We start from the raw sequence: 21531 nt of genomic DNA, 5'->3' as shown, positions 1-21531 counted from the left end.
ATGACATTAGACTTTGGTTAGCTAATTTCATTCATTCATTCATTTTCTTGTCGGCTTAGTCCCTTTATTAATCCGGGGTCGCCACAGCGGAATGAACCGCCATCTTATCCAGCAAGTTTTTTACGCAGCGGACGCCCTTCCAGCCGCAACCCATCTTTGGGAAACATCCACACACTCATTCACACACACACTCATACACTATGGACAATTTAGCCAACCCAATTCACCTGTACCACATGTCTTTGGACTGTGGTGGAAACCGGAGCACCCGGAGGAAACCCACGCGAAGACAGGGAGAACATGCAAACTCCACACAGAAACACCAACTGAACCAAGGTTCGAACCAGTGACCTTCTTGCTGTGAATCAACAGCACTACCTACTGCGCCACTGCCTCGCCTGGTTAGCTAATTTCACAACCTAAAATCAAGCAAAGATCAACGTCTACTGATGGTATACTGACGTTTTATGGAAGTCCTATTATGGCATCATTTGACGTTAAACTAAAATTTTGCTCTTACCGTCACGACCAAACTATAACCGAATAGCTAAATCATATGACTTTTGTGGCTGCTGGGTATATGTTTCAGCTTTTTTAGAAAATTATGTAAAAAATAAGAGAACAATAGAAGGCAAAATAAATGTTTTCAATCATTTATTCATTTTCTTGTTGGCTTAGTCCATTTAATAATCCGGGGTCGCCAACTTATCCAGCAAGTTTTTTACGCAGAGGATGCCCTTCCAGCCGCAACCAATCTCTGGGAAACATCCACAAACTCATTCACACACACACACATACACTACGGACAATTTAGCCTACCCAATTCACCTGTACCACATGTCTTTGGACTGCGGGGGAAACCGGAGCACCCGGAGGAAACCCACGTGAACGCAGGGAGAACGTGCAAACTCCACACAGAAAACACCAACTGAGCCGAGGCTCAAACTGCTCCACTGCTTCGCCAATAAATGTTTTGCTAATAAATAAAGCTTTAAAATAAGCATTTTGTCTAGACAATCAGTAAGGCCTTTAAAACATTTTCGGAGAAGGAGGTGGGCCTTGAAGTGATTAAGGTTGAGAACCTCTGATTCAGATGAACTACTTTGTTTTGCCGACTTGAAACTGCAAATGTGAGTACAGAATAACGCTGTGTACAATAATATCCCTCAGTAAGTTAAATGGCTGTTTGTGGCTCTGCTGACTAATAGCCTCCCCCTGGTCCTACCCAGTAAGAGGACTGATTCACACGGTGGTGCTGTAAACCCCAGACAAGGTAAATCACAGTAAAATACACAAACAATATTAAGTTATGCCATAACATGCTTAGTATTGTTTGTTATATTGGTCTGAATATATGAAAAAGGATTGACTTATTGAATGTGGCACAAATCGTACAGAGCTTAATGCAGTGTGTGGTCTAATAAACCTTTTTCTTTACAATATCTCTCCTTATCAGCCTCCCGCTGGGTCCTAGTGCCTACCCCAGAAGAAAAACAGGGGCTGCTGTTACACTAATAGGAACAAGCCATTATTTATTGTAATAAGCAAACACTTGTAAAGAATACAAATCTCAAACCTAACCCTGTGAATTAACTTGTAAATGAATAATTTGTAATAACACACAGAAAAGATATCAGCATCAGCTTAACCAAAATGAGTTTGAAAAACTGGCAAAAATCCAATATTGTGCATCGCTACTGTGCTTAACAAAGCCATTTTCATTTCTGAAGTATTTAAGTTTATTTATTATAACCCTTTTTGTTGATTTCTGCAATAACTACCTATTTAAATAACTATACTAAGAAATATTCAGTTTTGAAATAAAATTGCTCATACTGTGAAATATTTGGTCATTCTGGTCACCCCTAGGTTAAACAATAAACACACCGAACAATCTCCAGTCTTTGGACAAGAGTGTCAATATTAGGCCACCATAATTAATCACATTTCAGGGTGTCCCTCAGTAAGCATAAATCCTGATAGGACATCATTTAGAAGAGAAATACCATTTCACAGTTTTTTGTGCTGTTGTAATGTCACCATATATTAAGAAGCAGCCCATTATTCTTGATTTATAACTGCATGCGAAAGTAAATTTTCCACACAGAGGGGAAAAAAAATGAGCTGTCAAAGTAAATTTATCTCAATCTTACATGTTTGTCATACACGTGAACTGCCAAAGTGTCAAACCACAGTATTATTATTTGGCTAAACATTAGACGTTCATTAACAAATGAGCCGTATTTCAAAATGATGGATGTGGGGTAAGCTGTGCCAGATGCTCTGGGGTAAGATGTGCCGCTAGCTCATCTGGCCAGAATTATTATAGGGATCTTGAAGGAGACCTGGCATGGAGAAATCCACCTCCACCTCACAGAAAAATGAATAAAATTTAACAGAAAAAATAGGTATGTGAACCTGAAGAAGCTACGTCAGCTGGGAAAGCTGAATAAAAGAAGGCTTATTTTCATATAAAACTTTGATTCCTGGAATTATGAATATACATTTTTATATTTTTGAATAGAAAGTTTCACTACAATTAGAAAAAAAAAAAGAAAAAAATATATATGTATATATATATATATATATATATATATATATATATATATATATATATATATATATATATATATATATATATATATATATATATATATATAAACAAAGTTTCCAGGAAACAGTATAACTATTATTTTAACATTGTTTTTAATATATTTATATTTTAATTTTAGTAAAAAAATAATTACTACATGAATATTTAAAAACAATGTATTTAAAAATATTTATTTGAAAGTTTGTAAAATAAAATAAAACAAGTATTTCTAAAATTCAAACAAATATTTTTAAAATGCAAAAACCATACCAATTTTGGATGTAATTTTAGTAAACCAAATTGTACCCATGATTACTTCAGATATAAAAAAATAATTATAAATAATTATTTATACGATAATATTAAATTAAAATTATAGACATTTAAAATTACAATAGACATTTTATTTGAATATGGTGGATTTCAGGAAAGAGAAAAGAGAACACACTCCCATCACCATCAACAGGACACCAGTTGAGAGGGTCAGCACTTTCAAGTTTCTTGGAGTCCAATCTCTGAGGATCTGACATGGACTGCTCACACAGATGCAGAGCTGAGGAAGGCAGTCTTCTTTGTCAGGCATCTCAGGAGGTCTGGAATGAGCCTGTACATCCTCCGCTCATTCTACATCTGCATTGTGGAGAGAGCATCCTGACTGGCTGCATCCCCACCTGGTATGGAAACAGCACCAGCAGCAATCGCAAAGGTATACATAGGATTGTGCGAACTGCTGACCGCGTTGTAGGAGGTGAGCTTCCCAGGACATCTACACCAGGCGGTGCATGAGGAAAGCCAAGACAATCATCAGCGACTCCAGCCACCCAAGCCATAGACTTTTCTCTCTGCTACCTTCGGCCAGACTGTTCCGCAGCATCCAGTCACGCACAAGCCGACTGAAAGAAAGCTTTTTCCCCACAGACTGTCAGTCTGATGGACACTTAACACACCTCACAAAAACTCTTTTCATACCCCTCACTGCATACCATCAAGATGTAGCATGCACTGCACTTTAACCAATCCTTACTTAAAACAAAAGACTACAATAATTTTTCACCGACAGTCAGACTATGTGTACACCTATTTATCGTCTTCTACCCATTACTGTCAGCATTGCTAATTGTATAATGTTTTGTTGTTGTATTTTGCACTGTCTGGAGCCAGTACCTAAGCTTTTTACTCATTATAGCACACGTGCTGATGATGATGTGACAATAAAAATGATTTGATTTGAAAAGTTAATACGAAACAATACAATTATTTTAACATAATAATATACAACATAATATTGTTACAACATCTATTTAACAAGTTAATATATAAGTCTTTTCCAGGCTAGTTTATTAATAAAGATTAAATAAACATTTATGTAAAACGCTTATTTAAAATAAAAATGTAATTAAAAGAAACTTTTTAAAAAGTTTTTTTTTTTAACCTTATTTCTTTTTATAGCCTCAAGGACATACTGGTACAACTTACCCCACTCTCCCTTACAATGTGTAGAAAGTAACCCCTAAAAGAAATTTTATAATACTTTTGATACTATCAACTATTATATATGTGTCAAGCCTCAAACTATTGGTCATAATCATCGAGTACTCACAGCCAAGTGAGCAGAGGCATGTGCTGACAGAGACTGGAATTGGGAAGCCGCATCAGAGACACATTCACCATAGACCTGAGATTGAACACACACAAAAATCAAGCATCAGAAACAATAAACCAAACCATCACTGCTCAAGCTCTTTAATAGTTCCCTTGCAGCACTTCAAGATGTGACTGAATCAGTTTCAGAGGAAAAAGTCAAGGTTTTCTATCAGATGAGCTGTGTCCTGCTTCATAAGCATATTTAGCTGAAAATTGTCCTTTAAATGATTATAAAATAATTCTAAACTAAACTTTTGCGTTAATTTAAGCGAAAAACTCAGAAGTCTAAGAGTAGGTAATTTAGTCAAAAACACCAAGAAATGGACTTAAAACACAATCAGTAGAAATACATATCGTTATGCAAATTTAGAGAATAATAAACATGTATCTGAACACATAAATGTGCAAATAAAGACTAAGCTAAACTAAACTAAAATAATAAAATAAAAAAATAAAAATAAAATAAATGTAATTAAATAAAATAAAATAAAAATTTTATTAACTTAAATAATAAAATCAAACAAAAATTAAATAAAAAAAGGAAAATAAAAGTAAAGTAATAAGTAAAAAGCCTAAATGTTCAAACAGCAGCGGAGGACACTTAAACTGTAAAATATTTATTTAAAAATAAATGAGAAAGTCTAAAAGAGTGTTTTTTTTAAAAATACAGATTAAAGGGCAATTTCACTCTGAAAAAAGTATTTAATTACCCTCAAGTGTTTTCAAATATGTATGAGTTTCTTTTTTCTTTTAGCACAAAATGAAAGCTTAAAACACGTAACCACTGACTGTCATATTATAGGATAAACAAATACTAGAAGTCAGTGGTTCCAGGCTTTTATTTTTTTCAAAATATCTTCTTTTAAATAAAACTCAGTCAGACAAATGAAAGATAATTAAAAACGATATCTGAATTTTCAGTTTTGAGATAACTATCCCTTTAAGATTTTTCACTGCAGCCAGAACCGGTCTTCTGGAAAGCATTAAATAGATGTCCTACCCTTATTTCAGCCATTACAGGAATTGGAATTTGAAGTGAACCGAAGCAAAAATGTTCTCAGCAAGCGGGTAATCTCTTTATGGATAATTCAGATACATATCTTTTAGTAAAAGTTCATCTCATGAAGGACTGGTCTTTGCACTTATGCTTAATACCTTAATAGCTTTTTTCTGTTGTTAGTTAGCAGCCCTGAGAGAAGCCTTTTTTCCTTATGGCGTAGAAACATAAATGAAACCTTTCTTCAAAATATCTCCCTACAGGACACCAGTGTTTCAGTGATTTCATTATACTTTGCAAATAATGTAGAATTGTCCCATGTGTTTATCCTCAGACGAACAAATAAAATATAAATGTATAATCATGCACAGGTGTAAAATTGACAGCATGTATAGTCTGAGTGACTATGAGAGACTGAACTGACTGATGTTTATGACTAAACTGATGTTTATGACTAAACTGAGAGACTTAGGACGAGCTTCTTTCCCCAGGCCATCAGGCTTCTAAATTCTAACCCTGTGTTATACATCACTTGACTTTACTTATATATCACTGTTTTAGTCATATCTATAAGCTACCTCATATTGCTGCTATTTTTATTACTTTGTATAATTTTTTGCACAATATTTTCGCACATATTTTTCTCATTATTATTTAATTTTTGTTTATCTATACTTGCACTGTTTCTGGAGCGGACCTGACCTACATTTCACTGCTGATCATACTTTGTATTATTATGTATGTGACAAATAAAACTCTTGACTTGACTCTTGACTTGACTTGAGTTGTTTTAAAGCCCAGATCAGAAAAGAAATGGTCAATTACGCAAAGTGCAAACATGGCCACAAAATCTGTAAAATGTCCATGCTGCACTTAGAGAAACTGTGTGCAAAGGTTGCATAAATATTTCAAATTTACTCACCGTTTGATTTAACTCACCATTTGATATCACGTTAGTACAACATGAAAGACACAAAAATAAAAAATTGAAACATTTAGAATGACTTAATTTTTTATTTGTTGTTTACAGTAGAGACAACACTATTGATGTCGATGGAGTATTCAGATTAAAAATCTTTATTTTGTTTTATTTTTTTGGTAACACTTTAGAACAGGCGTGACCAACCCTGTTCCTGAAGATTGACCTTCCTGCAGATTTCACTTGCAACCCATATCAAACACACCTGCCTGTAATTATCAAGTGCTGTTCAGGTCCTAATTAATTGGTTCAGGTGTGTTTGATCAGGGTAGGAGCTGAACTTTGCAGGAAGGTCGATCTCCAGGAACAGAGTTGAGCATCACTGCTTTAGAATAATGGTCCATTAGTTAATGTTAGTTAATGTATATGCTATCATTAAAGTATGAATCATTTTGTAAAGCATTTATTAATCATAGTTCAACATTAACTAATGCATTATTTAAATCCAAAGTTGTGCTTGTTAACTTTGGATGCCCCGGTCAGGTTTTTTTGCCCTTGAGTATGAGTCATTTGATTTTGAGTATGTAACTATTCAGGAACCCATTCTACTTCTATAAGAGGCTCAGTAGAGACATGGGAGCTACAAACGAGCTCTATATGTCTGTGGTAAACAAAACATGTGGTACAATGTATAACAGGACAAGTAGTTTGTCAGAAATCTTCTTATAAAGGGCTGGCAGAGTTTTGTTTGTGAAATAATGGCAAGATAGCATTTACGTTCTACGTTTGTTTTGGAGGTGTCTAATCCACCAATTTGGCTGTATCACTGTCTCTTCACGCCACCAATAGCTTATGTGTGGTGAGCACACTGGTGCTGTTGTCCTGTGACTGCCGTCGCATCATCCAAGCGGATGCTGCACACTGGTGGTGGTGTTGAGAGACCCCCCTCCCCTCATGATTGTGAAGCGCTTTAGGGGGATAACGTCCAATTCCGTTTGAGTCTGAAACTGCATGATTGAGCTTGATTTACGATCACATGATCGGACTTGAACGTCCCTATTGGTAACATTATTTAATGCACAGTGAGTTAACATGAACTAACATAAACTAATGCTATTTAACTTCGATAACATTAACTAATGTTAACATAGGTGAATATATACTGTAATAAATAAATTATTAATTGTTTTTTCACGTAAGCAAATATATTAACTACCATTATTTTAAAGTGTTACTGTTTATTTTTGATGATAAATTATATGTTGGGCAAAATAACAGAAAATTCATTAATTCATTCATACGAATCTCCAATGACCACAAATGAAAACACTTGTAATTTTGACCGACCTAAATAGCAAGATTTTTCTTACTTCAGAAGAAAAATTATGTTCAAACTTTATTTTATTGTACAACTTATGCTATTAACAAACCATTAACTAAAACTGTAGGTCAATAAACTAATAATTAGCTGCTTATTAATAGTAAGTAAGGTAGTAGTTGGGTTTAGAATTTGGATAAGATTAGGGATGTAAAATAAGATCATACTTTAAAAGTGCTAATAAACAGTTAATATCTGCTCTGTGTTTCTTTTCCCCCTCTCTCTCGCTCTGTTCTCCTATATCTGCTTTCATTATTCTCAGGTTCCGTTCATTGGTCTATTCAGCTGTCAGTCATTTCCTCTCCGGTTACGTCACTCTTACATCACATCCAATAAGCAAAGACCACCAGTCATAAAAGCGCGCGCCAGATCACTTGCTAGCCCCTTTGATTTTTCTCTCTTGACTTCTGCTACTCTGCTTTTTTCTGCTTGTTTGTTTTATTGTGTTGTATTTAGAAATAGCCCCGTCTAACGGTATAAGTTTACGATGTTTACGAGGCTTGGACGAAGCAGACAGGTAAGAAGGTCACGTGACATACATTTTGCAACACTTAGGACAACTCTTCTGTATAGTACATTAGGTTAGGGGCAAGCGCCACCCCTTATACTTTTTGGATAGATAGAGAAGACAGTCAAGACTCCGAAGAATCTTCGCGTGTTAATTATTTAGTTTTTTTACATAGTTAGTTAGATGCTTCTGGGGTGTTAGATTATTTTGGGTTTTGTTCTTTTCATTTCGTTAACGCCGCCCACGTCCCTCCTGCCAGCTTTCTTGTTTTTTCCCGTCTTTATTTGTCTCAGTGTTGTATATATTGTAAATAGCATTTTTTTGCCTTACTTACTTATTTCTTTATTTTGGATTAATTCATTGTTTTTATTCACTTTTGGGAATTGTAAATAAAAGCAGATATTTGTGGTATTACTTTGGTTGTCTTTGGGACTCATTCGCTGTTTGTAAAAATATATTTTAATTACATAAATGTCAAACCCCACCATCCCCTAGCATAACATCAGGGGTTTGTAACAAATAGGCAGGTAATAAGAGAGTACTAAATGGTGTGAATTGTTAAAATAAAGTGTTATCAAAATTATCCATCCTTTGCAGTACATAACAAATACTCAAACCCTTACTTTAAAAAATCCAAGACTGTTAAAAGCATTTTCAAAGAGTCTCCCAAGTAATTTTTTCTACTTTTTTGCAGCCTTTTTGCTGACTTTACTAACTTTGATGAACTTTTATCTCCTCATCATTTGATGGGGCCGTCGATGGACAACAATTTTTAGATTTGAACCAAGATGTCTGTTCAAGTCCAACAGTAATAGATTTATTTTTTTCTCATACACTACTCCTGCATTTTGAGCTTTTCTTCCACCCTGATGAGTTCAGCGTCTCCAGCCACTCAAACACATTCCCGTGCTTCATTGTTAGGATGTTATTGAGCAGGAGCTGAGCAGTGGCTGCTTTCCTCCAGACATGATGGCTGAAATTGAAATTCATCAGACCAGAGAATCTTGTTTCTCACAGTCTGACAGTCCTTTTCTTGCCAATTCCAAGCAGCTTTTTTGAGTGTCGACATGGAGGAGAGGATTAAGTCTGACCAGTCTTTCATTAAGCTCAGATCACTGGAGTGTTTCTACTTCTGTCATTTTCTGTAATTCTTCGATTATGATCATGAAGCTCAATAAGAGTGCCTATCATCTTTCTCTCACTACTTTAACCGAAGCTCTTTTCATCCTGTAGCTCTAGAAAGAGTCTTATTTGTTAACACTGTCACAAAGTGTGAACTATTAATGCAGAAGAAGTATTTTTGTAGTCTTCCCCAGAACTGTGAATCAATTTGGAGAGATCTTTCAAGATCATGTCTAGTTAACTGAGGCCATGTTTACACGTACACGGAAATTTTTTAGGAGTGTGAACCTACACTGGTCTCAGGGTTCGGTTACAATTATCATGCCATAGATATGTTTCAATTCAAATTCTCGGTGCATTGAAGATGCTTTTCATAAACAATTTGATATTTTACTTGGCAACACAAGAATTCTTGTATTAAAATGTGTAATTTATTAATATATTTATATATTATTTGTAATACAATTTTGTCCTTTAAAACAAGCGGTCAGATATGTGTACTATACCTTTAATTTGACCTGCTAAAAGAAAACACTCTTACTAAATGTATTAAACTGAACTCAAGTACATTCACAGAACAACATGAGCATTTATAGCAAATAAAAAAATTTAATTATTATCCTGCTTGCTTTTTGAATGTTGTTGAATTCTTAAACAATTATCATTGATCATGTGCTCCAAATAAAAGTCTGCGATTAGCTCTAATGGTCTGGCGTTGTTCAGCAAACAGTGACGCACACACTGATATTAAATGGACACAGCAATTAGCTGATCCATTATAGACGGCGACGGTCTGGATCCACAAGTAACGTTTTTGTTGAAAGAGCTTAGAAAGGAGATAAAACGTTTTCCCGCGAACACACCAACCAACCCAGGCTCATACTGAAAACATAGTCCCGTGGACGTTTCTGGAGGCTATGAAATATGTCCAGGGAGGTACGTATTTTTGCAGTTTTTGTTTTCGCGAATCAACGAGAGGCCACTGTGTGTGCTTTTTCTCGTATCTCAAATGTCTCTCGTGAGTGCCATTCGCACCCACGCTATTCTCGCGTAAACCCACCAGAGGCCGCTGTCGAACGACCGTCTGTCTGACTGACTGAAGGATTGTCTGTGCGATCGGTCAATCAACTGACCCACCCTCCTTCTTCCCTAAACCTAACCAACAATTTACAATAGCCGTCCAGAAAAAGAAAAGCCCTAGTCTGATTTTTACCACGTTTTCGATTTTACCACATTCTCACCCTGTTATGAACTTGCTCACTTTATTTTTTGGATTCTGTTTTTGTCTTCTGGAACCGCTCTTTCCTAGACTCGAACCCGGTCGTCGTCGTGATCAGCTCTTCTCTGCATCTCAAGTCTACCAACGTATGCGACAAGCTAACTGGACACACTGGTAGCGACGGGAAAGCCCTCCACAGGGAGGTAAGTGGTCACCCAGTAAGCACGAAAAGGAACAGCGTCATACCGCCCTTTAACGATCGCTATAAAAATGAGATGCAGCCATATGTACCTCCTGCTACATAATTCGCAGTCTCCAGAAACTTCCACGGGACTACGTTTTCAGAATGAGCCTGAGTTCAAATTGGATAATAGAAGAGAGAGAGTCTGTCTTATGTTTCAGTTGTGAGAATGCAAATTATATAAAACTGTGAAGCTGATCAACAGTGTAGTCTCTATGCAGAACTGAAGTGATGTTGTATTAACGGAAGCATTAAAAATGCAAACGTTCTTTGGAAAAGTAACTCAAAAATTACTTTTAACAGTAAAGCATTACTTTTTGAATGAAGTAACTAGTAACTGTAACAAGTTACTATTTTTCAGTAACTACCACAACACTCCCGTCACATTTTACTGAAGGTTATGAAATTAAGTAGGATAATTCTCTATTTATAAGCATTTATGTTACAAGCCCTGTTAGCACAGTTGTTAACAGAAATATTTTTGTCATGGTGTCTATTGCACAGGAGCATATCCTGTAAACTAGAGAGATCGCAATGCACAATCTGACATCACACACACTATGGCACAGAAAAGTTTATTTTAACTCTTGTGTGCTGTTCAAATTAACTACCCTTTTGTTATGTTGGTGGCTGTTTTTGCCTCATTGACTATTATAAGCACATTTTTTGAGTGCAGAACCATGACAAAAATTTCATGTATTCTTGACTGCTGACGTTTTTTTTTTTTTCAATTGTGAAAAGGTAAACTGTGTAATATTTACTGTTGATTATCAGTTGGCAGCATTAACCCTTCAGACGAGCCTGTGAGAAAAAAAGGTTCTGGCTTTTATGTGGAGTTCTATGGAGTAAAACAGCAGATTATATTGCATGCATAAATACACTTACTATGTTCTGAGGGCTGAGCTGCTTATTTAATTTTTTCAGACATATCATGGTAAGTGTGCAAAGATATCTTTTACACTCTCACACGCACAATACTCCATATAAAAGCCAGAAACAAAGCTTTTTTTCCACTGCAACTGATAAACAACTAAAAACTATTTTTCCCTCTTCTCAACAGAGAAAACCACCATAAATCAAGAGTGCATGATTATATAGTGTCATGGTGTTGCAATTAAAAAAAAATTGTTATAATGGAAGTTAATAGGGTTAAAACAGTCACCAACATGATAAAAGGGTGGTCAATTTGCCCAGAATGTATTGCTGAGCTTTTTAAAAATATGCGTTAAATTAAGATTTGACACTAAACTCATATTTGCTGAAAAAAAGAGAAAGTTATGACCAAATAAAGCCTCAAAATCACCCTAGAGGGGATGAAAAGATCACACAAGGGTCAAGATGCAATACTCACTATTAAAAAACCCTAACATTAATGAGATCATACAGAATAGGTACTTCATAAGTACTAATAAACAGCCAATTTTTCAATAATAGCCATCTGATAAGCTACTAGTTAATAATGAGAGTTGGTACTTCCACTAAAGTGTTACCTTGTTTTTGTGAGATGTTAAGTTCTGTAATTATTTTTTCAGAAACATGTTGCATTACCACCAAAAAAAAACTAGATATGATTTAGCATTTTGTTTCTGTGAAGAACTGGAGGGACTGTGACGTCTTAATGAAAAAGAATAAATAATTAGTCATCTAATTAGTTTGTTGTTGTGTTTACAAAAATGTTCACAGCCCTTTGTGTGAAAGCACAAAAGACTACGTCTAAAACAACCACAGCATGTAAAACCGGTTCTGACAGTCTAACAAGAAAAAAAAAAAAAAATGCAAGTGAACACTGATCACATGAAAATATCAGGAGAGAAGTAGTAAAATATAAATGAATTCATTTCATTGAGGGAAAAGTTAAAAAGTTGTAATGGGTATAAATTTCCTTGGTAGTTTCTGGCACAGCAGTTATCACAAAAGTTGGGCAGTGGAACTGGTAGCCAGAGGACTTTTTCACGGATATTAAAGACATTCTGATGAGGGGCTATGATAATGATTTTTTTACTAACTGTTGAAAATACTGTGAGATGGCCTTCAGGCAACCCACATTGAAAGCTAAAAGTGTAAAACGTCTGCCTTTTTGTGGGTACAGACAGTGCTTTGTTACTGTGGAAAGATCAAAAAGTTGTCTCATCAATTTTTTGTTGAGTCTTGTTGCAGAAACACTTTTGGCGGCATTTCAGGGTTAGCATTCCCTAGATTGCTTGCTTTGTTACTTCAACAACGAAGTGCCTGCACATTTTACAACAGCTGACGTTCCCTCTGAGATGCTTATAATCGTCAAGTGAATGCAGAAAATACAGTTAAACACAGATGTGCTTTTGACATTTCAAATTGTTGTGGGAATCATGCCACTGCTCTAATTTAGTGCACAGTAACTGGAAACTCCTGAACGGATCATTTATACAGTGAAATAAATAAACGTCTTTGAAATAAATTAAATAAATTTTTTTAAAGTCCAGTAAAATTAAAATAATGTTTTTTTGGTTAGTAACAGTATGTAAGCCTTCAAGGATATCTACATTTTATTAGGTACATCTGTCCAACTGCTCGTTAATGAAAATTTCTAATCAGCCAATCACTTGGCAGCAACTCGATGCATTTAGGCAAGTAGACATGGTCAAGACGATCTGCTGCAGTTCGAACCGAGCATCAGAATGGGGAAGAAAGTTGATTTAAGTGACTTTAAACGTGCCATGGTTGTTGGTGCCAGACAGGCTGGTCTGAGTAATCAGAAACTGCTGATCTACTGGGATTTTTATGCACAACCATCTCTAGGGTTTACAGAGAATGGTCTGAAAAAGAGAAAATATCCAATGAGCGACAGTTCTGTGGGCACAAATGCCTTGCTGATGCCAGAGGTCAGAGGAGAATGGCCAGAGTAGTTTGAGTGGATAGAAAGGCAACAGTGACTCAAATAACCACCGAGGTATGCAGAAGAGCATCTCTGAATCCACAACACTTCGAACCTTAAGGTGGATGGGCTACAGCAGCAGAAGACCACACTAGGTGACAATCCTGTCAGCTAAGAACAAGAAACAATTCGCACAGGCTCACTAAAATTGGACAATAGAAGATTGAAATTTTTTTTTCTAAATTTCTGCTGCGACATTAGAATGGTAGAGTGAGAATTTGGCATCAACAACATAAAAGCATGGATCCATTATGCCTTGTATTAACGGTTCAGGCTTGTGGTGGTGAAATGGTAGGGAGGATATTATCTTGGCACACTTTGGAGCCAAGTTTTAGTACCAATTGAGCATAGTGTGAATGCCACAACTTACCTGAGTATTGTCGCCAACCATGTCCAGTACTTTATGACCACAGTGTACCCATCTTCTGATGGGTACTTCCAGCAGGTTAATGCACCATTTCATAAAGCGCAAATCATGTCAGACTGGTTTCTTGAACGTGACCATGAGTTCACTGTACTCAAATGGCCTCCACAGTCACCAAACCTCAATCCAATAGAGCAGCTTTGGGATGTGGTGGAAAAGGAGATTTGCATCATGGATGTGCAGCTGACAAATCTACAGCAACTGCATGATGCTATATTGTCAACATGGACCAAAATCTCTGAGAAATATTTCCAGTTCCTTGTTGAATCTATGCCACAAAGGGTTAAGGCAGTTCTGAATGAAAAAGGGGGTCCAACCCGGTACTATGGCTAATCAAGAGGCCAATGAATGTATAAGCCAGTGTGGTAAAAGCTATGACAAAATTTGCGTTCAGAAGACATTAAAACGATTTGTCACTTACTGTATGCCTAAATGGATCAATGTTTTTTTTTGTTTTGTTTTTTTTAACGTCATCTCATACTATCATTTCCAATCAAATCTTAACTAATCAAATGCTCTCTAGTATCTGACATGCCCTGCCCCCTTTCAAGATGCTTCTCATTTGCATTCATTTGATGTCCTTGATCTCAACCACTCTCACTGGCAGAGCTGTGATAAAGCAAAATGCTATTGACTGCTTTTTTTAAAAGGGGAGGAGCTACTCTCTTCATTTTTCATTTGAGATTATGTCAAACATTTAATAAAAAAATACTTTCAAGCACTTCACGTGACCCTCAAATGGTCACACACATGACAACACTGAGAGAAAGTTAATTCAATTAATTCAATGATAAAACAAAGCTTGACATTTTCCTCAGAGGGTAATCGTGAGATCTAATGAAATGTCACATTTAAGAAAAAAACGACAAGATACTTACAGATATGTCAGCGACCTCAGACCGATGAATGTATCACGGGTGATGTGTTTAAGAGGATTGTGGTCTAAGACTCTGAGGATAAAACAAAAAAACAAGTAATGAAATGTATTTTATAAAGCTTTAAGCACAGGAAAACATTATTAGAATGTCAGATTTTTTTTTTACACAAAAAGCTGAAATAACTCAATGGCCACTCTTCTGTCTGACTGTGCTTGTTCTAGTACTCTGTGAATCTGTCCAGCCTGCATCTGTGCTGGCAGGCAGACAAGCCACCCAAGTAATTCTCAGCTTCTTTCCTCAAAAAACATTCTGTTTTCAACTCTTGTCCAGAGCCAAATTCTACAACCTCTGAGCTATTCCACAGACCACATCTTCTCTATGTGATCGAGCCCATTTTCATGAATTTGTCAGTGTACATGGTCGAAAAAAATTGGATGAGTTAATAAAGTCAAAGTACACACACACAAAAAAAAGAATAAAAAATTATATATGCTGAGCACTGTATATAATGTTTAAATATCTTAACAGAAATTACCTGCATGTACACAAAAACAGATCATAAATAACGTAATTATAGGTTTCCTGTTTATAAATCTCACAGCAAGATTGTATTCATTCTCACTGTAGCTTAGGGTTAAAAACAATTCTGACATTTCTGCATGCTTATTTTAAGCTGTTTAAACTTTTATGCTAATTCCGTCTTCCAGGAAGTGACATAGCAGATTACACTTGTAAAAATATGCATGAGATGGCGTTTCCTTATCCTATGAGAAGAACCTTACATTAATTATTAATGACAGCACATATTCCTTTCCCGCCAAACACCTCAGTCTGCGTGCCGTCAGAAAGAGACGCAGTCTTGGATCAAAAGCAAGAGTTTGCTTTTGCTTTTTGAAAGTTTCTACGTGGTTTAAATTTGTAATTGTTTTTCTTGAGAATGTTTGACCTTGATGGAATGAATAATAACATAAACAAAAGAGGATTTCCATGTGAAAGAAGGCAGATACTTGGAGACACAAATACATGTTAAAGGGTTAAGCTGCGTCTAAAAATCACCTACTACTCAGTAGGTACTGCATTTGAATTATAATTTACTACTCGACAGGTAGAAAAGTATGTTCTATACAGTATGAATGCGAGTAGTATGGAACTGAGACATACTACATCCACCATTTTGTAATGATTACGTGACTTACCAGCAGTAGTTGCATTGCTCCACACCCATTCATGTACTCTCTCGCGCTGCATTATGGGATAGAATAGTGTGCATCAGATGCGCACTTCAAAATTTCGCTGGAAGTAGTAGGTCATCTGGGTACTTCTCACATACTGTTTTTTGAATTCTATGAATTCGGACATACTACTCGGCTTGCATACTGTTTTTAGCTATGTAGCTATTTAACTATGTAATATGGAGGTATGCGATTTCAGACGCAGCCATAGTTCACTCAAAAATGAAAATAATGTCATTAATTACTCATCCTCACTTTTTAAAATCCCTGGTTATATTAATGTCATCAGTGATGACGAATGTAAATGGCAAAGTAAAAAAAAAATCGAAAAAAGACTGGTCTCAATACAATGGATCACAACCTTTTTATATTAAGTAATCTGACAGATTGATGCATCAAAATACGGGATAAAGTAGCGGAGGAGTGTGGCGCAAATGACGTTGTTGAACAATTTATTTTACATATGCCATTTGATTCTTGTGTTATTTTTGATGTTCAAACCATAAACCATTTACTTGCAACCCTGGCTCATTCTAAAAATGCACCCCTATAGACTGATTTCATGCGGCCGCCAATTTTAAAAGCGAAATCGAGGCTGCGGTAGGGAAGAAACCCGGAAGTATCATTAGGAGTTACATATAAAAGTTATGTACTTAGTTGTATGCTATCAGCAAAGAGAAAGTGACACAAATTTATAATTTCACCACCTTCCGAGTGACCCGAAGGTCCGTTCTGAATGAATGGTGAACATAAAAAGGTATATCAGACCTCATTTCAGCTAAGTTAAGCTAAGAAATGGCACTAGTTAGCTAACGTTTTCTTTCCCAAACACACGTTTTAGATGCCATTTATCAAGCTCAAGTTAATGAAATGATTCTTTCACTATATTAGACTTGTCACGATACTGAATTAAAAGAAAAACAGTAAATTTCCCGCTAAAATTTGAGGCACTGTTGATGGCTTTCTTAAAACAGCACTGATTTGCCATTGTGTTCACGTGCTCAACAGAAATAGACGTTTTTTTTAAACGTCAGTACTGGGACAACACTTTTTACAGACAACATGAGGGTGTGCTACAGAGGACTGCAGTGTTTTATCGCTCACCGGGTTACATAGGTTGAAGCAGGAAAGCGTCCCCACAGTGTTTAACTGGTGCCATAAACTGAAGCCTCGGAGGACACTTGAGCATATTACTCTTACAGAGATTGTGATGTTTTTTGATGCAAAATTGCTTTTAATTGTTTAAATTAAACTTACTGAATGATATTAAAGTGATGGTTACACCATTCCTGCATTTTAGAATCTTTGCAACAGCTCAAGGTTTGTAGTCCACAGCATGTTACTGCAATGTTTACAGTGCTGGTCCTATACATCTGGGTTTCTTCCCACCGCAGCCTCGCTTTGGTTCTTTAAAATGGCGGCCGCGTGAAATAAGCGTAAATACATTACTGGAGAGCGACAAATATGTCCCAGAAGCTACGCTTTTTTGTAGTTTATGTTTTCGCAAAACGACCAGATGCCACTGTGTATGCTTTTTGAGACCTCAAATTTCTCTCATGAGTTCCATTCACGTCTGCTCTGCTCGCATAAATCCACCAGAGGGCGGTGACAACTGACTCACCCTCCTCCTTCCCTAATCCAACCAATAGTGTCTTCAAAAGCACCCACTGACCAAAGTCCAACCACTTCCCTTATCTCAAGCGACTGTTTTCAAAAGCAATCCGGTAAAGACGGCAGTCTGATTTTTACCACGTTTTCAGATTTTACCACATTCTCACCCTGTTATTTACTTCTTTATTTTATTTTTATGCTATTGTTTTTTGTTTCACCTTCTTTCTGGAATGGTTCTTCGCCAGACTAGAACTCTGTCATCATGTCAACTCTGCTTCACGTCACAAATTCGCCGGCATACAAAGCGAGCCACTGTACAAACTGATAACAGCAGAAACTGTCAGATGGTTAGAGGTCTAATGGTAAGCGCGAAAAAGAACAGCATCATACGACCCCCTAGTGTTCGTTTTAAAGACGAAATGCTGCCATATATACTTCTGGCTACATAAATCACGATCTTCAGAAATGTATATAGAGCTACACAATGAGCCTTAGTTGTTTTTTTTTTTTTTTTTTTTTGGTTAATGTTAATTGATCAACTGACAGGTAACAGTTGTTGTTAAAATAATGTACAACCAAAATAACATCTAAAATATCTTCATTTCTATTCCAAAAATAAATAAAGGTCTTACGTGTTTGAAACAACATGAGGGTGAATAATTAATGACAAAATACTCAATTTCTTGGGTGAACTATCCACCTAATGCAATTATCATGGACCAATGGTATTCTGAAGGCATTTAACAGTAAAACTGAACATGTCAGGAAACTAACTACAGTTTAGCTCATTTTGTTTAAAATTATTTCCTATAAATGCATGGTTCATTTTCTCTTGGTATACATCAGGGCCTTTTAATGTCCCAACTCATTTATTTTATGGCTAATATTTGATGAAAAAGAACAAGAGGTGATGTTGCCTTATTTTAACTTAGCAAATGTGTTATGATGCATACTCACAGCCAGTCTAGCTTGTGTAGATCTCTGAATACACCCGGTCCTAAATAGGTTATGTTGTTTTGGCTGAGAAACCTGCACAAAACATGGTTTAATTAGAGACACAGAGTCGATATCGATTAAAAAATGCTTCATCCTCTTTCAAGATTAAACATTAAATTATCCAAAAGATCAATTTTACAGGCACACAAATAATACATTAGCCTATTAAGAATCCAAATGAAGATGAGCACTGCAAAACCCATCGGTAGCCCACATGCTGTGTTCATCTGAAATGCTTTTAAAAGAACTAAAAACACACGGGAACAGAAACGCTAAATGTTTGTAATTCCCCCAAAAAGACTGCGATTTATAATTTATAATGTCGTTTATCATTCAGACCCACTCCACTGTCTTTCTCTAATGATTTACAACGTTATATATCATCATCTTCCCAGGATCACACTTGTCCTTCATTCCACTGCTTCTGGGACCAAGCAGATCTCAGAGCTGCTGTGAGAAAAGAACGATTATTAGATTCCAGTCGCAAAAAGTTAGTTCAAACTGCCTTAAAAACTGTCCCTACATTCAGAAAGATCTATTGCTCAAAGATGCCAGCAGTAGGAATGTCTAGTCAAAGTCTAGTGCAAGGTACAATCTTCAGTCTGAGACACATTCTACATCTATTGTTCGGCTGGAGGGATCTGAACAACTCTACCGTGGCCATATTCTCAGATGACGAACAAGACACTGATAAAAGACTGAAATTGCATTGACTATCACCGACACTCAAACCACATACAGCACATAATCTTTTGATCTAAAGTGAAAGATAAGGAGAGAGAAGCACTCACAGTCTCTGTAGAGTGAATAATCTACTGAAGGCTCGGCTTGAGACCGTCTCGATGATGTTGTTTTGAAGAAATCTGTTGGAAAAGAAAAGACAGTCATAAAAATATTAATGGATGCTATTATTTAGTTGTGTTTTGGAAGTCTGACATCATAAATGGTTATATATTTAGCTGAATGAAGTTGTTTTGTTCAAATTTTAACCACATGGAGTAATATACATTAATTCATTCATTTTTCTTCAGCTTAGTCCCTTATTTATCAGGGGTCGCCACAGCGGAATGAACTATTTCAGCATATGTTTTACATAGCGAATGCCCTTCCAGTCGCAACTCAGTACTGGGAAACACCCATATACACTCATTCATCACTCATCAAACACAAACTATTATCAATTTATAAACTGCATGTCTTTGAGCTGTGGGGTAAACCGGACACCAGAAGAAAACCCATGCGAACACGAAGAGAACATGCAAACTCCACACAGACATACCAACTGACCCAGCCAGGACTTAAACCAGCAACCTTTCTGCTGTGAGGCAACAGTGCTAACCACCGAGCCACATGCCGCCTTAATATATATTTAGATAAGGAAAAAAATAATCGATTACTGTTCTATTCTAATGAATTATAATGTCTGATAACAATTATTCTTTATTTCAAATACAAATATTACAATTTTTAGACCATTATTTTTTTCTGAAAATGACAATTGGTCAAAAAAATAAAATAAAATAGTTGTTGTGACTAAAAATCAGAGTTATTCCACATAATATCTAAAAAAAATTAATAGTTTAACTAATAAAATAAAAAATGATATTTTGTCTAATTATAAATCATGAATTCACAGAAATGTAGAATTTTAAGGTTGTCTATTAATGTTATATTAAAGATAGCTATTCCTTCGACATAGTCCCTTTATTCATCAGGAGTAGCCACAGCGTAATGAACCGCCAACTTTTCCAGCCATGGGGTCAATTTTACCCATCACTGTTATTCAAATTTACATAACAGACCTTTAATAAAACATTCCAGCCTCCCAGTCATTGACTTTTTAAAAAATTGCCTTATTTAAAATGAAAAATGTATTTATAAATTAAAAATTATTTAGATAAAAATAGAAAATTTATACCTATAAGCGCCAACGTGGGTCAAATTTACCTACTATAAAAAATGCTTGTATTTATGCACTGCTTATGTTTGAAATTACTCACCAGTGACTTTTACTTTCAATTTCACTCACTGAATTAGTGGTTATAATAAATGAATAAAGTCACAATGACTAAAAGAAGGGGATTTGCAGAGCTATTAAAAACACAACATGCAATGAATGATGGAGCGTTTGGAGAAATAAGTTGTGCATCAGAGTATGATGGCTTAAATTTCGATATTTTAACCTACTCCTAAAATAAATAATAATTTCATGAGTCTAGAAAGTTTTTGTTAACAGTGGCCAAAAAGAGTAAAATAGAATGTTTTTTTTTTGTTTTTTTGTTTTTAGCAATTTCTAAACAAAATTTGTGCTGGGTAAAATGTACCCGCACAGGCAATGATGAATTTACCTTTTCTGACTTGAACCAGTGACCCGCTTGCTGTGAGGTGACAGTGCTAACCACTTAGCCACCGTGTCGCCCCACATTTGTATATTCCTATTCCATATTCAAATGTGCATAAAAATACAGTGATGTACAATGACTCCTTAAAAATAGAGCTAAACAGATTTTGGGTCACGTCATTCACCACTCTTTTTATGCTACTGACTTTTTTGCCCATGCACACACACAAAAAATACAGCAAGAATAAATGGCATTATACTTTGTGGCAGTAGGTGGACAGTTGTTGACCTGTTATGATACCCACACATTCATCCTTTCATTAGAGTCTTAACGTCTGCAATCACCTCGTCATTTATTTTAAGGCAAACAAGTCCAGAAAGCATTAGAACGTTGGGTAATGTTACTAATAATACAGATCCACATGTGAGACAGAAACCTGTGTGTTTACCTATTTACTTGCAGGTATAATAATGTAGGATAAACAAGCTTTTAGTACATTTACCACAATAAATAAAC

The 21531-nt window shown here is 35.9% G+C and overlaps 1 protein-coding gene across 4 annotated transcripts in view; it reads right to left on the bottom strand.

Annotated features, from left to right (window-relative positions):
• Positions 1-21531, bottom strand: part of rxfp2a (relaxin family peptide receptor 2a) — a 140007-nt gene that overhangs the window by 41878 nt on the left and 76598 nt on the right. For all 4 annotated transcript variants that reach the window (XM_073914193.1, XM_073914192.1, XM_068223827.2 and 1 more), the window contains 4 exon segments: positions 19465-19536; positions 18635-18706; positions 14835-14906; positions 4194-4268 (listed from right to left, as the gene is read on the bottom strand). In XM_073914193.1, the coding sequence (XP_073770294.1) occupies positions 4194-4268; positions 14835-14906; positions 18635-18706; positions 19465-19536 (291 nt within the window).

This window comes from Danio rerio, chromosome 10 (assembly GCF_049306965.1).
Source record: "Danio rerio strain Tuebingen ecotype United States chromosome 10, GRCz12tu, whole genome shotgun sequence".
NCBI classification, from domain to species: Eukaryota; Metazoa; Chordata; class Actinopteri; order Cypriniformes; family Danionidae; genus Danio; species Danio rerio.
This window is presented reverse-complemented; position numbering and strand designations above follow the sequence as displayed.